At 41.5% G+C, this 16,516-nt stretch overlaps 1 protein-coding gene across 3 annotated transcripts in view; it reads right to left on the bottom strand.

Moving 5' to 3' along the window:
- PTK2 (protein tyrosine kinase 2) overlaps nucleotides 1-16,516 on the bottom strand; it is a 385,991-nt gene that overhangs the window by 74,925 nt on the left and 294,550 nt on the right. For all 3 annotated transcript variants that reach the window (XM_077809747.1, XM_077809744.1, XM_077809746.1), the window contains 3 exons: nucleotides 4,666-4,766; nucleotides 2,293-2,408; nucleotides 489-589 (listed from right to left, as the gene is read on the bottom strand). In XM_077809747.1, coding sequence (XP_077665873.1) covers nucleotides 489-589; nucleotides 2,293-2,408; nucleotides 4,666-4,766 — 318 coding nt within the window. The remainder of the gene's footprint in view (nucleotides 1-488; nucleotides 590-2,292; nucleotides 2,409-4,665; nucleotides 4,767-16,516) is intronic.

Here is a 16,516-nt window from a genome sequence, read left to right as displayed (position 1 = left end):
GATGCACCCTAATAGTTCGTTAGTGGGCTTTCATCTACTCTGCTTTGAAATGGGAGCAGATTAAAGCACATTAACAAACTCTTAGTGTGCATCAGCAGGGTCCACATGGGCAGTTAGTGTTGGCAGGCTAGCGAGGGGCAGATTCACACTCCAGCTTGCTGTGAACTAAATGGTCATGCAGATACGTCCTAAGAGTTGCAAAGAAAGCAGTATAATGCCGCCCGCAAACTGGAATTATACCCATAAATGAATTTCCTGTCTTTCACCTATTTAACTTAACCATGTGATTTTTTTTAAACAGCTGTGTGTGAATTTATTGGCATCTGTTAAACTGTTTTACTTTGTATTTTTATGTAATTAACCAGATTTCCTTAAACTAATTGTTTTGATCCTTTCAACTCCTTAGCACACACTCAATTCCTGTGACTGGCAAATCAGCTCACTGACCTGCCTCTGTAGTTTAGGTCCACTAAGTACAGTCTCCTTACCTTTATAGTAAGTACTGTCTTCCATATATCGGGACAAACCAAAGTCTCCTAATTTAACGCAGTCTGTGGAGGATACCAGCACATTTCTAGCAGCAATATCCCTGCCAAACAAACCAGAAATTTATCATTTGTAGTCACCTGTTTTTTAGATTCAGGTTTTCTTAAAAACACAGAACCTTTGTTACAGACCAGAGGTATCAACTAACACAGTGGAGTGAACCAAACTAAATTTTTTATGATGGTGTTTGGGCCAAGAATATAAAGTTAGAGTTGTACACAACCAATGACACCCAACAGGATTGCCTACTGATGACAGTGAAAAGTTTACAGAAAGACTGAGGTCACAATATGGCCCTTATGAGTAAATACATTTTTATGTGATAAAGTTATTATTGCATTCACCATCACTCTGGGAAAAGGGGTGGAGACACTTTCAGGACCAGCATTATTTCTAGCTTTTGTTAACCAGCAATTTGCACAAGCAATTATCACATTGCATGGGCACACACTATTTGTTGAATAAATGCAGGTTTCAGAGTCCATGTATTTACAGTCACTGGATCAAAAATTTAGGTGGTAGGTCTTAGTAGCTAGAATAGAATTAGTTGGGGAAGCAGGGGGAAGGGAAAGTCTTTGATATCGCAGAGGTCGGGAATTGGGGTAATGTCTTTCGTGTAAAGCAGGCATCAACTCATGCTCTTTGCAGGAAGGGCTTGGATTTGCAGGGAGGCTATTGTTCTCATGGCAAGGCCTGGAGGTTTTCTCATTCAGTTACCTATATGGGACTGCAGGCCTTGGATTCAAGTGGGCTAGTTATGCCTGGGGCACGTTAAGAGCTCTGGCTTTCAGCACTGAAGCAGGTGAGTGAAAACCAATGGCAGCTTGGGGTAGCTGCTTTCTTCCATTAAAATCACTGCTTCCAGGACAGCTGCCTTGACATATTTTTTGCTGATAGAGATTTTAGTAAAGTCACAGCCACTTGGTCAAAATTCTAGTGCCTATCTGTGTCCTCACTGGCCTCGGCCATTTACAAGATAATATGCCACTTAAACATACACAATTTATACACTTATACAAATAAAACGCTTAAGTCCAAATTGGCATACATGGAATTTGCATGTAGAAAATTGTTGGCTGTATATAACAGTGCCAGAGATGAAGGACTTATGGTCTGTTTCTTGTCCTACACAACTAACTTACTTAAACTAAAATTCCCCTCTCTCATATGTGTTTTTAAAATTCACCTGTTTGTTAAACATAGGTATTTCCATTACAGAAACATTTCTGTTTTCCCTGTTCTTTAATTCAGGATGAGCCTGTTGCTCTCTCAGATATGATTTTTCATATTTTGAAGATTACAGCTGACTTGCAGCTTTGAAAAATGTCGGCATTGCAAAGCAAAAGAGCAGCTGGTAACCCACAGTCTTCTTCCTAAAACCAGGCACTTACTTCAAGTCAATATAGCTGAGGCCCAGCAGGTGTCACCCTTGGTAGTCTATGTCAGAAATGTGGTTTTGTAGTGGATTCTCTAAAATTCATGAAGTTCTAACATGAAGCTGATGTAAACACACATACAGGTGGCTTTTTAAAAGTCTCAAAATACTGTTCTACATGTGACACACTTTTCTTATTGGGGAAATCAAGAAAATAGTTGAAACCATTAGAGAACGTTGATCTGTGCTGTAAACATTTCCCTCTAGTGAACATATCTAATATCCAGCAACTCTGCCAGCCCAGATATTTGTCTAATAATCTGTGAACCCTTTTCCTTAAATTGAAAGTTTTCATATAGATATAATCTTACCTATGTACAAATCTTTTGCTCTCTAAGTAGGCAAGTGCTGTGCTAAGCTGATAAGCATATAGTATCAGAGAGGCCAGATCCAAACTGTATTTTCTTACTTGCAAAAATGATCTCAGCTTTTGGAAAAAAGAAGAAAAGAGAGAGATGTCATGACAAATTAAAAATGAATCCAAAGGAGAGAGAAATCTCTAATGAGGTTTACACATTTAACAGTAAACAATCCTCCCCTTTAAACTAGAATAGAAAAGAAAGGCAGTTGTCATACAGAACACACACTCTTTGGGCTAAATTCAGGCTGTCTTTAATGTATGACAAGAGGTAGTCAAGTGAGATACAATTTTTGCACCCCACTTCTGTCTCCTCTTGAAGCCAAAGAGCTCAAACACTGCTGGGCCCACTTGGGTCAGGTGCTTCTGAACCTCTCCACATGTTCACTCCTTGGGAACTGCTCATATTGCTGGCATGAACTGTCTCAGCAGGTAACTGCATGGGGTTTGTACCCACACCTGGGCCAGCCTGAACACAGGGCAAATCAATATTTCTTGGGCAGCATTACTTTATGCCTATAATTGCACAGATTTTACTAGAGGCCTGGATTTAGCTCAGAGGAACTAAAACACGACATAAATTGTCTAGAAAAATAAGTCTAGTGAAAGGCAATTATACCACAACAGTGTAGCACTGGCTTTTGTTTAGAGGATTAAAATAAGGATTGAGAAGAAAGTTGTATGCTGAGAAGGAGGATTTGGGAACTAAAGGGAAGAAGTGGAATCTCTGAATAAAGGAATGGAAATAAATTGCGATACCCATTTTGGACAAATCTAACAAACTATAGTTTAATCTATTTTATTCAGGTATTTTCATATTGTATTATAAACCATGTAATTACTTCACCTCTGAAGTCTTTCAGAAATGTCTGATTCAGATAAAATTAGTTAGAATTAAAAACAAAGGGACATTCAGAAAAAGAAATGTAGGCGCATTGACAATGTACTGTGAAAAGATCCATACTCCTGAAGATGCTATCAACTGCATTACCGGAGGTGAAACAATTGCAGATAGAAACTGCTTACAGTAGGTGAAACTTCATGAAGTAGCAGAGACCACCTATAGTTGTGCTGTATTAATGAAAATGCTGCATAGGTCTGAACCTGCTCAATGGCCTCACTTACAATAGCACCAAGCAAACCTCAACAAAGGCCATTCAGGATTAGCTAAGAAATGTGGATGATTCCACTGTGATATCTTTCCGCTATGGTTTTCCTCATGAGACACTCACATAATGCAAAAAGAAAAGGAGTACTAGTAGCACCTTAGAGACTAACCAATTTATTTGAGCATAAGCTCTCGTGAGCTACAGCTCACTTCATCAGATTTGAGCTTATGCTCAAATAAATTGGTTAGTCTCTAAGGTGCCACTAGTACTCCTTTTCTTTTTGCGAATACAGACTAACATGGCTGCTACTCTGAAACCTGTCACATAATGCAAGCTACTCCAGCATTCTTTAGTGTCAAACAGCATGGTATACATATTTTTGCAAATGTTGTTTATAAAGCTTATTTAAAATGTCACCCTCCAGACACACTAACATATTAAGGCTTTACAGAACCTTGCTAAATAAATTCTAATATAATCACAAATCCAAAACTACGATTACTGCGATGACATTAACTGTGCACATAAGTGTTATTGTAGGAGGCTGCTACCAATGAGGGTCCTACCTAGGCAGTGCTAAATATTAATAAATCAGCTGAAAGGCAGGTGCCTTTAGCAATGACTATTAGTGCTGTAACTGCATGACAAGTCAAATGAACTCAGTTTTCTTGGAATAAAAAGCAAAAAGGGCATAATATGCTTTCCCGTATCTCTCAACAAAGACAACAAAAAAGTGGATATTCTTAATCTTATTTTTTAAACTATACTCCATAATCATTTAAGGAAGTGGAGCTGTGAAACCTCTTCTACGCAATATTTTAAACCGAACCATTTGTGTCCAGATGTCACAGTCTGAAGCACATACATTTTAAATAATTCACAGTAACATTCTTTCTATTCTGTATCACCATGTGCACCTCTTACTTGACACAGACATTAGTTCTCACACTATAGAAGCAATTCAAAGTATCTCTGAGAACCATGGCCTAAATCAACCCTGATGTAAACAGGCTAATTCCCTTGACTTCAGTGGAGTTATGCCCAATTCCACCATGGCTGGATTTGATCCCGGACTTCACTTGTTTGATGAATTTGCCTTAGAGTGTAATATTTAGAACCCAATCCATTAGACTGAATAAGCAGTTCCCCAATCCCATATGAAAGTGTCTGTGGGATAAGAGGGAAGAAGAAAGAAGATACTTGGGAATTTATCATACCTCCCCTAGTGTACAGAGCTCCATGATTATCCAGACTGGGTTTTCCGTAATAACTCCAATCAACTTCACAATGTGGGGATGATCAAACTGACGCATTGTTACTAGAAAGGAGGAAGCAGATTTACTCATTAAATACAAAATCTGCCTGTTAAAACAATAGCTGTTAAATGAAAAATGTTTTTGTAATAAAAGAGGATTCATTTAACTAGCTTTTACTGTAGGTCTGAACCAACTGTCATGTAAGGACATATAACCAGATTGTTTTGGGTGTGATTCTCCACTGCCTTGAATATTGTCTACTCTTTTGCACCTATGCAGAGTGAGTCTAAAACGCTATCTGATCAGAATACTCTCTTTACATTGATGTAAATAACTACAAGGTATAATGTATATCTTGACCAACCACAGAGTATTCGTTATTTTTAAATGGCGTATGATGGTAGGTTACTCACCTTCTGCAGCAATTGGAGTTTTTCCAGATGTCTCCCCCTGTGGGTGCTCCACTTCAGGTGTGTATGTGCCCCTGCACCTCTGATCGGAGATTTTTGGTAGCAGTACCCTTTCTGCCCAGGCATGAACCCTACACATCCTCGTGCCCTATACCTAGGCTATATTGGGGTGTGCACACAAATCGTTCTCAGTTCCTTCTGTACGGCAAAGCCCACAGAGGCAGCTCTGAAGCAGAGGGGAGAAGGGTGGGTAGCGGAGCACCCACAGGGACCATATCTTGAAGAACTCCAGTGACTGCAAAGGTGAGTAATCTCTCCATCATCTTCTTCAAGTAGTGTCCCTGGGGGTGCTCCAATTTAGGTGACTCCGTAGCAGTAGCCCGTTAAGGAGATGGGAGTTTCAGAACAGAGTCCATTACTGAATGTGCCTACTGCCCCATCTGATTTTGCAGAGTCAATTAGGATGAAGTGGTCAGAAAATGTGTGCACCGAGGACCATGTTGCAGCCCTGCAGATTTCAGCAACCAGAATGTATTGAGTAGAGCTACGGATGTAGAGTGTGATCTAGTAGAGCATGCAGTCACTCTTAGGGGAGGTGTAACCTCAGCAAAATCATAATAGGCAATAATACATCCAGAGATCCATTTAAAAAGTCTCCAAGTGGAGATAGGGCTCCCTTAGATCTGCAGTAGAAACAAAAAGTCTAAGGAGAGGGTTCTCAACCTTTTTCCTTCTGAGCCCGCCCCTCCCAACATGCTATAAAAACTCCATGGCCCACCTGTGCCACAACAACTGTTTTCTATATATAAAAGCTAGGGCCAGCATTAAGGGGTAGCAATCAGGGCAGTTGCCTGGGGCCCCAAGCCACAGGGGCCCCCATGAAGCTAAGTTGCTCAGGCTTCTGCTTTTGCCCTGGGCTTCAGTCCTGCATGGCAGGGCTTAGGCTTTCTGCCCTGGGCCCCAGCAAGTCTAAAACTGCTCCTGCTCAGTGGACCCCTTGAAACTTGCTCATGGCCCCGTACGGGGCCCTGGACCCCTGGTTGAGAACCACTGGTCTAGGGGTCTTCCGGAATGGCCTAATCCTGTCCAAGTAAAATGCTAATTTCCTCTTAACATCTAGTGTATGAAAATTAGACTCCTATGTAGACTGATGAGGCTTAGGGTAGAGGGTGGGGGAAGGAAGGTGAATAGTTTGCTTGATGTGAAATTCAGAGGACACCTCAGATAAGAACTTCGAATGAGGTCTTAAAGATACTTTGTTCTCCAAGGAGAAGGTAAAGGGAGGATCTGCCATTAGAGTTCCCATTTTCCCAAACCTTCAAGCAGAAGTGATGGGCACCAAGGCGGCTGTCTTCATAGACAGTTGTAGCAAAAAGCACATAGCTAATGGTTCAAAGGGCTGTCTCACAAGATGGTTAAGAATCAGGTTGAGATCCCAAAACAGTGTAGGGGTTTTACTCTGCAGGAAAAGATTTAGGAATCTCAATGTACTCAGATAAGCAAATATTTAGAAAACTTCTACTGGCACATGGAAAGCTGTTATTGCTGCTTAATGAACCTTGATGGAACTTACAGAAAGGCCTGAATTTTTCAGTTCCAACAGGTAATCCAAGATCAAGAAAAGATAAGACTGGATAGGAGAAAGATGATGCCAGTTAAACCAAAGGCTATAGTAGATTCCTTTTTGTTATTTAATAGGATATCTTTTGTACTTCCAATGAACATGTGGTCTCTAGTCATGAGAACCACTGAGGAACCAAGCTTGTAATTGCAGAACGTTCCAATTGGCATGAAGGGTCTAACCCACATCATGAGACAACAGTCAAGGTTTGATTAGGAGCCAGAATGGAGGACAAGTTAAATTTCTTCTAAGCTGCGCAGCTGGGTGGCTGCCCAGCAGGCTATCAAGTGCCAGGCACTTCAGGTGTCCCTCCCTCCACTGCTGCGCTGCTCCTGCCCTCTGCCTTGGAGCCCCTGGCCAGCTGCTCCTGGGAGCCTCCTGCTTGCTGTGCAGAGCAGGGGGAGGGGGCGCTAATGTCAGGGTGTCCCCATCCTCCCTCCCGTGTACCCCATCTTTGCAGACCAGGGGGGACACACGACAGGGCTCAGGACGGAGGGAGCTTGCTGGCAGCTGTTGCTGTGTCTAAACAAGCAGGCTTCAGATTGCTAAGTGTCAATCTACTTAAAAGGGCAGCGTACTTAAAGTGGCAGTGCATGTCTCTCTCTGTCACACACACACCCACACCGTTTTTCACACTCACCTCCCAACACATACTTGTATTATTATTGTTGTTGTTACCTGATACTTCTTTCAAAGTGTGTTTTAGTGTTTTGACTGGTCTATTCATTTCATAATTTTTATTTTTCTCTTATGCTTAAATTTAATTCTTTAAGTAGTGAGTTCTAAAATGCCTAACCTGTCCTGGCTAGAGTAATTATCCCTATGACAAGTTTTAAAAAATATATATATCTAGGGTTTTTGTTTCTACTATTGGTGCACATCCACACATTACCTAGATATGGTACACATAATAAAATTCATTCTGCACATGGATGGAAAAAATTAGAGGGGACACAGAGGGCAAGAGGTGAGTTTGATCAGGTAAGGAAGCCAAACTTGTCTTGGCCAAGTTGGTGCAATGACAGTGACTTTGGCTTGGTCCAGTCTGATCTTGATAAGGACCTTCAAGAGCAATGGAGTTGAGGATATGCACAGAAAAGACCCTTTTGTCCATGTAATGAGGAAAACATCTCCTAGAGATTGGGGATCGAGCCCCGACTCTGGAACAGAATTTCCTTCACTTTGTGTTGGCTGCTCTGGCAAAAAGGTTGATTTCTGGAAAATCCCAAGCTACAGATTTTTTTTTGAGGACTAAGAGTCCAACTCCTATTCGTAATTTAGGGAGAAACGTCTGCTCAGGTCATCCACCATGGGGTTTTGTACATCTGGGAGATAAGAATCTGAGATGACTATCCAACTGGCTATGCACCAGTTCCAAAGCTTTACTGCTTTGGTGCAGAGTGAGGAGGAACATGCTCCATCCTGACAATCAATATAATACATGCACACTGTGTTGCCTGTCATGATCTTGGTGGACTTGTTTTTGAGCTGGGGAAGAAAGTGGAGGCAAGCATTTCTGACTGCCCTTAACTTCAATAGATTGATGTGTAAGTGCTGTTCCTGTTGTGACCATCTGCCTTGGATTGTCTGAGGATCAAAATGTGCTCCTCATCCCAAAAGAGAAGCCTCCGATGTTAATACAATTGTAGGGGGATTCTGGCTGAACGGGATTCCTGAACAAACTTTGGATGGATTCATCCACCAGGTGAGTGAGTGTAGGACCTGTACCAATACCTGCTTGCTGAGAATGGGTTTTCTGGGTACAAAAATAGTCCTGAGCCAACCCTGGAGACACCAAACATGGCATTTTGCATCATAAAATCACGATCTGCCATGTGTCCCAGCAATTGCAAACATGTCTTTGATGGATCTTGAGGGATGAGCTGCACTCTTTGGAGAAGGTTCTTCAAGAGGGAGATAAGCTCTGCCCATTATCAAATCCAGAATGTTCTGTCAGGGTGGTTCTCAAAGAGGCTTTTCTAACTTCAAGTACAGACCACACTCACACCCAGCCACCTTCATGATCACTATGCTTTATTATACTGTTCCAGCAAGCCATTGCCTGTAGTGCTATTTATATATTTACAAGTCAAAGCCAGCTTCCCACCCTTGCTTCTGCGGGGAAAGGTATATACTCAGACAATTGAACAAGCATGTTAGACATCTGAAATTCCGGATAGCATCCCTAGCAGTTATAATTCTGTCCCTAGAATTAGGGGACTGGTTTGTAACCCTCAACTTCAGAGATGCCTGCTTCCACGCAGCAATTCATCCTTGACCTCTTAGCATTCTGGTTGCCTATGGAAGACAGAAAATAGAGTAGGGTGGGATCTTTGTGCCAATTGAGGCCTGCTAATTTTTCTTTGTTTACAGGTATGTATATCCCTAAAAGACCTAACTGTTGCCCTACAGTCCTTTAGGGTATGAAGTGAGTCATCCATGGAATCTGTGGAAAGCTTCTGGCCATAGAAAGGTAGATCTTCCATAGTCGATTGTACCTCCCACGGAAACCAAGACAACTGAAGCCAGGAAGTTTGCCTCTTCACTACCCCAGTGGAAATAAACCTGGCTGCAGTGTCCCCTGCACCACGTGAAGCCTGCAGCAAAGCTTTTGCTAAAAGCTGACCCTCCTTTATTGTAGCACTGAACTGTTCTCGATGTTCCTGCGGTGAATGGTCAATAAAAGCATTAAACTTCTCATAGTTCAGGTAGTCCAATTTTGCATCAGAACCTGGGTGGTTAGCTGTCCTGAACTGAAGTTGCTGTTGAATAGTTCTTACGAACAAACAGGTCCAGATATTCCTGGTCCTTGTTATAAGGGGTGATTTTTTTGGATATGCTGCTTGCCCCTTTCATAGTGGACGTGACTACATCCACAACCAGAGAGTTTGGTGCTGGATGAGAAAATAAAAATTCAGAACCCCTGGGTAGTGTGTGTGTGTCAGCCAACTTGCATGTAGGGGTGGGCCATTACTGGAGTTTGCTAGATGAAACTGGCAGGCTCAGCAGGGCTTCATTAATTGGCAGTGCCACCCATGCTGAGGCAGAGGTGTGTAAGATGTCCAGGAGCTTGTGATGGGAATTATGGACTCCTTCCAAGGATACTTGCAGGTTGTCAGCAATCCATTTCATCAGGTCCTGGAATTGCCAAAAGTCGTCAGCTAACGATGGCAGTGGTAGCATGACTGCCTCATCCAGTGATGACAAAGAGATGTTTGTGAGGGGGGTAATCTTTTTGTCCACTCTTGTCCTCTTGCTCCTCAAAGGTCTTCTCAGGCTCAGAATGGGGAAGAGGGATGGATAGTAACGAGAAACAAGGTCTTCTATGTTTTCAGTGAGACTGAGTTGAGGTCCCTTGAAATTGCTGGCAATACATTGCCCATGGATCCCAGTAAGGCCAGTGAAGGAGATAAGACAAGACATGGGGAAGGAATCCAACGCTGGTCATCCCAATTGTTGGAAGGTAGAGGTCTGGTGCCTTGCATCTGCAACAGGGAATAACGCCTCCTGGAATAATTGGAGATCCTTGAACACAAAGTTCAGAGTCCGAGTCAGAATGCTCTTCCACATGTTGTATCAGAGGTGACAACCCATCCCCATGGATAGTTGAAGGTGGAGAAGAGGTAGGTCTCCCAGAAACATAAGCAATCAGTGACCAAGCTGATCTCAGTACCAACAGGCATCCAGAAGTTGCAAGGAGCAGAGACTCAGGCTCATTTGGTTCATGGAGGATAGGCCCATCAATGGCTATTAGCCAGGATGGGCAGGGATGGTGTTCCTAGCCTGTTTGCCAGAAGTTGGGAATGGGTGACAGAGGATGGATCACTTGATGATTACCTGTTCTGTTCATTCCCTCTTGGGCACCTGGCATTGGCCACTCTCAGAAGACAAGATACTGGGCTAGATGGACCTTTATTCTGACATTGTATGGCCATTCTTATGTTCACGTCTTTTGGGTATTGGAATTCCTACAGGAGAGCGCTTGAGACCAGGATTTCGGTGCTGTCTTCCTCTTGGACGCTCTCAGTGGCCTTGATCTCGAAGACAATGGGGCACTGGCAGATGTGGAGGGTCTCTGTACAGGGGGGTTCCCTGTACCCAGATCCGAAGCCAGTCTTTAGGCTTCTTTCATCCTTAATAGTCTATACTTAATTTCCTTATTTTTAAGTGGATATCCATTTAAAAGAAGAGCAGATTTTACACTAGCAGGGAATGTGAGTCTCTCAAGCAATGAATGCTGTGGGAGTGTCCATCACTAACAGAGACTGATTCTTGACAAGAAAGGCACCTTTTAAATCTCAAGGAGCCTGGCATCCCCAACAGAAGAAAAGTTGTTCAAACCCCTCAATAGGGGAAACAGAAGAACAAAAATGTATTTCTTGTAATAAAAGGGGAACAAAGGTTCCAACTATGAAATACTAAACCTATGACTAATAAGAACTAACTATACAGTTAAACACTAATAAAATGGGGAAACAGGTACACAGCAAACAGGCACATGCTAGACTTCATCTCTGCCAAAGGTGGTTGAGAATGATGTGACAGTGGTTTGCCCATGCAGCCCTATATAGCCTTGCTATAGGGCACAAGGATGTGTAGGGCGCATGCATGGGCAGAACAGGCACTGCTATCAAAAATCTCTGATCAAAAGCATAGGGGTGCATGTGCACCTAACATGAAGCACCGACAGGGACATTACTCGTTGAAGAACATAATTTATGAATAGTTCAATTTCTTATTTGTTAGAAGGTAAGGGAAAAGTAAAATGTATAACTCAATAACCACATAAAAATGCATTTCTGTGCTATGATACCCATGGAAAATCTCATGTAATGATTTGGTTTACATCAGATTTTATTTGCTATGGGCATAATTAACTTATTTTTACTCCCAGCAGTGCAATAACAACACCTTTCATGTCATATTTATACACCTTAGTTACTAATGCTATGGGGGAGATAATATTTGCTAGCTGAAGAAAAAACATCAGCCTATTGATTAGGTTTGATCTCATGACACACAGCAAGTTTCCCAAAATATATATCTTAAAATTATATTTCCTTTATCTTTGCAGCTCACACTGTTGTGGTGGCTCAACAGAAATGTATATTCGTCCCTCAAATTAAATGGTCTACTTTAGTTTACATAATATGTGCCAAAAATAAAAAAACTTTGTATACTTTTGGCTGCTAAACAGCAGATTAATGCTGCAAAAATTAAGGATTTTTGTACCATAGTCTGGTTAGTCCAGGGGTGTCCTCTCAGCCTCCACACAGCTGTCACACAATCAACACATTTTACAATAATCTTCCCTATTATATTAATAAGTATGGTCTAGTTAATAATTCAATATTGCACCCCTCTATGAGAAAACTTATAGAACTTAGATATAACGAGGTGCCCTGTGATTATATTCCCTTTGAAGCTTTTACAATACATTTATTAAACAATATAGGAAATTAACAGTATACATATAGCAGCATACTTCTCTCACAGAACAAAACAAAGGTGTAAGTAGAGGTAGGTTTAGTGGGGTAAGTCGAGTTGGGTGATAATGGATAAAGGATTACATTGCATTTGTGGCTGGATCCCTTCCCTTAACCATTCACTTCCAGGCTTTTTTGAAATAGACAATTTTTGCAAATTAAGTGTCTCTTTTGAAGGTCAGAGGAGGGGGCAAAGCTACTTGGACTCCACTGAAATTCACTTCCAGTCTTAACTTTTTGTAAATACAATTTATTTCTTTAGGAACAGATTACACCATGATCTTGAAAGCTTCCGAGTGCTCTTGTGATAATCACACCCAAAGCAGTTTTTAAAAAAAAATCAGATTTATTAATGTGGAATACATTGTACTGATTTGATTATGAAGCAGGAAAGCAGCTTAAATTGACCAGAGAGGTTTCCTTAAAACGAAGTTACTGCTAAAAATAATAATTCATTATTTTGTCTGATAGGATCTTGGTAGTTTTCAATACTACAGACTTTTTTTCTGGTGTACTCTACGAATTAAATCAAATTGATTTTGCTTGCTTGAATCTCCCAGTTCCAGAGAAGCAAAGTTACTGTATCAGTGTACTACCTAGTTCTCACATTAGTATATTTTTTATCCAATTTTCTGTCCTGGGGATGATTTTCTAAAGACAAGATTCCCTCATCACTAGCATCTGAAAAGAATGAATATTTTGGAGGAAGAAGCTATTCATTATAGCAAGTGGAAGATGGAAAAAGCCCTCTGAAAAACTAGCAGCTGAAGTGGCAATATGCAATTTAATTATATACAGAGGTGTTGATGTTAACATGCAGCTTTGTGAAATAAAGAGATGAGTTTAAGACATCAACAAAAAAAAGCTATTGAAGATAGAGATGTAGATCTTAAAAAACATTTTCTCACCTCCAATAATTTTTCATTGGGTCATTTTTCATGTTAAAGGACCTGCACTATCACTTTTGTATCAGCATAGAAAACCCAAACAAGCCTCCCTCTCCCCTCAAAAAACAAAACCCAAACCCCACAGGTTATGAATCAAAATCAGAAACATTTGAAGCAACATAAACCAGAGTCAGCTCTGTCACCTGTAAATTATTATTACTGTAAGTATTAAAATTATGGTAGTGTCCAGTGGGTCCAGTCGAGGTTGGGATCCACTGTGCTGGACACTGTAGTAATATGGAAAGGAGTCAATCCCTACCCCAGAGAGCTAACGATCTGAAGACACACACAAGTGAAAGGGAATGAATGGGGATACAAGCATACCCACAAACAAATTAGTATGGTGAGGAATTGGCCCAGCTGTGTTAGTTACATGGAGATTGTAAGTTGTTTTTTTAAGGAAATAAGGAAACAGAAAAAGAACGGAAGGGGAAAAGGAACAACAATAGCTTGTCACCAGCCCATCCATGATCAATAACTTGGGTTTGTATGCATCACCTCACAGAAGAAGAGTGTCTTAAGAAAGGATCGGAGGAAGGATAAGGAAGAGTCTGTGTGGATCTTTACAGAGAACATTTTCCTATGCAGATGGGATAGTATGTTTAAGGCTGGGAATGCTGGCAGAGAGACAGTGCAGGTCAACTTTGCAATGGGTTAACAGATAAGCCAGGTAGGGAGTGCCTACACTGTGAAGGGCCTTAAAGGTAAAGACAAGAAGCTTGTATTTATGTGGAGGTGAAGGGGGAGCTGGTGAAGGGATTCAAGAGGGAGCTGATGTGGTCAGAGCAGTAAACCAAGAAGATTATCTTGGCAGCAGTAATCTGAATAGAGGTTTCAGGGCCAAGGTTGCAGAAGTCAAGGTCAGAAAGGAGGACATTACAGTAGCCAAGACATGAAACGATGAGGGCTTTGATGAGAATTTTGACTGTCTGGACAGAAAGGAAAAAGACTGGATTTTAGAGCTGTTGTGTAGGAAAAAGTGGAAAGATGTTGAAAGGGTCTGAATACGTGGGTCCAAACAGAGGACAGGGTCAAAGACGACATCCAAATTATGGTTGGTATTGTATGATTGGGAAGATATAATCAATGGTGAGGGAGAAAAGGGAAGAAGAAAAGCCTTGAGGGGAAAAAAATCAAGAGCTCAGTTTTGGAAATGTTGAGTTTAAGATGACTGGACATCCACAATGAAAAGTCAGAAAGACAGGGTGAAATACTAGATTGAAAGGAGGAAGTAAGCTAGCTCATCAGTAGAAAGGTAGAATTATGAGTCATCAGCACAAAAACAGTAGTCAAAGCCACTGTACAGGGAGAAGAACAGAGGCAAAGAATGGAGCCTTGAAAGACACACACAGAAAAGGGGAGAGGGAAGGAGGATGACTCACCAAACAAGACACTAAAAGATGGTTCAGAGAGCTCAAGAGAGAATCATGAGAGAACAGAACTACAGAAGCCAACGGAGGACAAAATATCAAGATGTAGGAAAGGACAACAATACAAAAAAGCTTCTGAAAGGTCACAGAGGATAAGGATGGAGTACAGGTCCAATATCTGACCAACAAGAAATTGTTAGAGACTTTAGGAAAAACAGTTTAGTGGGGTGCAGAAGATGGAAGCCAGATTGAAAAGGGTCAAGAAGAGAATTGAAGGAAAGGAACTCCAAAGGTCTATTGTAGACAGCACGTTTAATGAATCTGGAGACAAGGCGGAGAAAGAAAGGAGATTGGGAGATAGTTTGAGCAGGAGATGGTGCCAAGGGTGTTTTTCTTTCTTTCTTTCTTTTTTTTAAATGATAGGGGAGACCCAAAGGATTCTTGTCATGGGAAAGGAAGTAACTATTAGCCAGGATGGGAAGGGATGGTGTCTCTAGCCTCTGTTTGCCAGAAGCTGGGAATGGGCTACAGGGGATGGATCACTTGATGATTACCTGTTCTGTTCATTCCCTTGGGCACCTGGCATTGGCCACTGTCGGAAGACAGGATACTGGGATAGATGGACCTTTGGTCTGACCTAGTATGGCCATTCTTATGTTATGTTCTTAACCTGATGAGAGTGAGAGGCTGAGAAGAAGGGACAGGGCAAGGAAAGTTAGAACATAAGAATAGAAAATGAAAGAAGGATGAGGTCACTGTGAAATAGTCAACTAGGGAAAGTGATGGAAAGCAAATCACTTAGAACTAGATTGTGTCAAGCATGTACTGTGGGAGCCATGCTGCATGGGCCTAGGGATGGACAAAATGACCTAACACAGGCTGATCTTCTCCTTCTTTCAGGAAAGAATCTTTTCTAGGTTTCTACTAAAAAACCAATGCTCATCTGTTTACTATTTGGCCTTTTCTGATTTGCCATGTTCAAGATGCAAACAGAAGCTCTCTCATACATAAATCATTCTTTTCTGTATTGTTAGGAAGCATCAACCTACCATGTTTCAACAACCTTCTCTTTGTTTGCTTAGTAAGTACTGTGAACAATACCTGAGTTTCCTACAGTGACTAAAAAGGAGCACACAGCTAGATACATACCATGTTTTTAATTAAAAACCTTGCACTCAAAAAGGAATAAACCTTTAGCATTGAACATAGCAATTTTGTACAGAGAATTTTAAAAAGGTGATTGACATGGAATAGGAATGTCTTCTTACCTTTGGCCTTAAACAATCAATATATTGATGCAATACAGTGATTTTACATGATCTCACAGGCGTACAATAGCAATGAACAAGAAGAACGTGAAATAAGACAGTTCTATGTCCTGTAATATCAATTTATTTTACAAAACAGGATGTTAAGGAAAGAAAATCTCTTAGGAATTCTTTTTGGAGGTTAACCCCACCAGCCCCATCCCACCCAATTATGAATATTCAGTTGAACTTTTATGGATACATTTTCTAAGGGTATGTCTACACTACGGAATAAGGTCGAATTTATAGAAGTCGTTTTTTTAGAAATCGGTTTTATATATTTGAGTGTGTGTGTCCCCACAGAAAATGCTCTAAGTGCATTAACTCGGCGGAATGCTTCCATAATACCGAGGCTAGAGTCGACTTCCGGAGCGTTGCACTGTGGACAGCTATCCCACAGTTCCCGCAGTCTCCGCTGCCCATTAGAATTCTGGGTTGAGATCCCAATGCCTGATGGGGCTAAAACATTGTCGCGGGTGGTTCTGGGTACATATCGCCAGGCCCCCCTTCCCTCCCTCCCTCCCTCCGTGAAAGGAAGGGCAGACAATCGTTTTGAGCCTTTTTTCCTGAATTACCTGTGCAGACGCCATACCACGGCAAGCATGGAGCCTGCTCAGGTAACTGTCACCGTATGTCTCCTGGGTGCTGGCAGACGCGGTATGGCATTGCTA

Source organism: Eretmochelys imbricata, chromosome 2 (assembly GCF_965152235.1).
Source record: "Eretmochelys imbricata isolate rEreImb1 chromosome 2, rEreImb1.hap1, whole genome shotgun sequence".
NCBI classification, from domain to species: Eukaryota; Metazoa; Chordata; order Testudines; family Cheloniidae; genus Eretmochelys; species Eretmochelys imbricata.
This window is presented reverse-complemented; position numbering and strand designations above follow the sequence as displayed.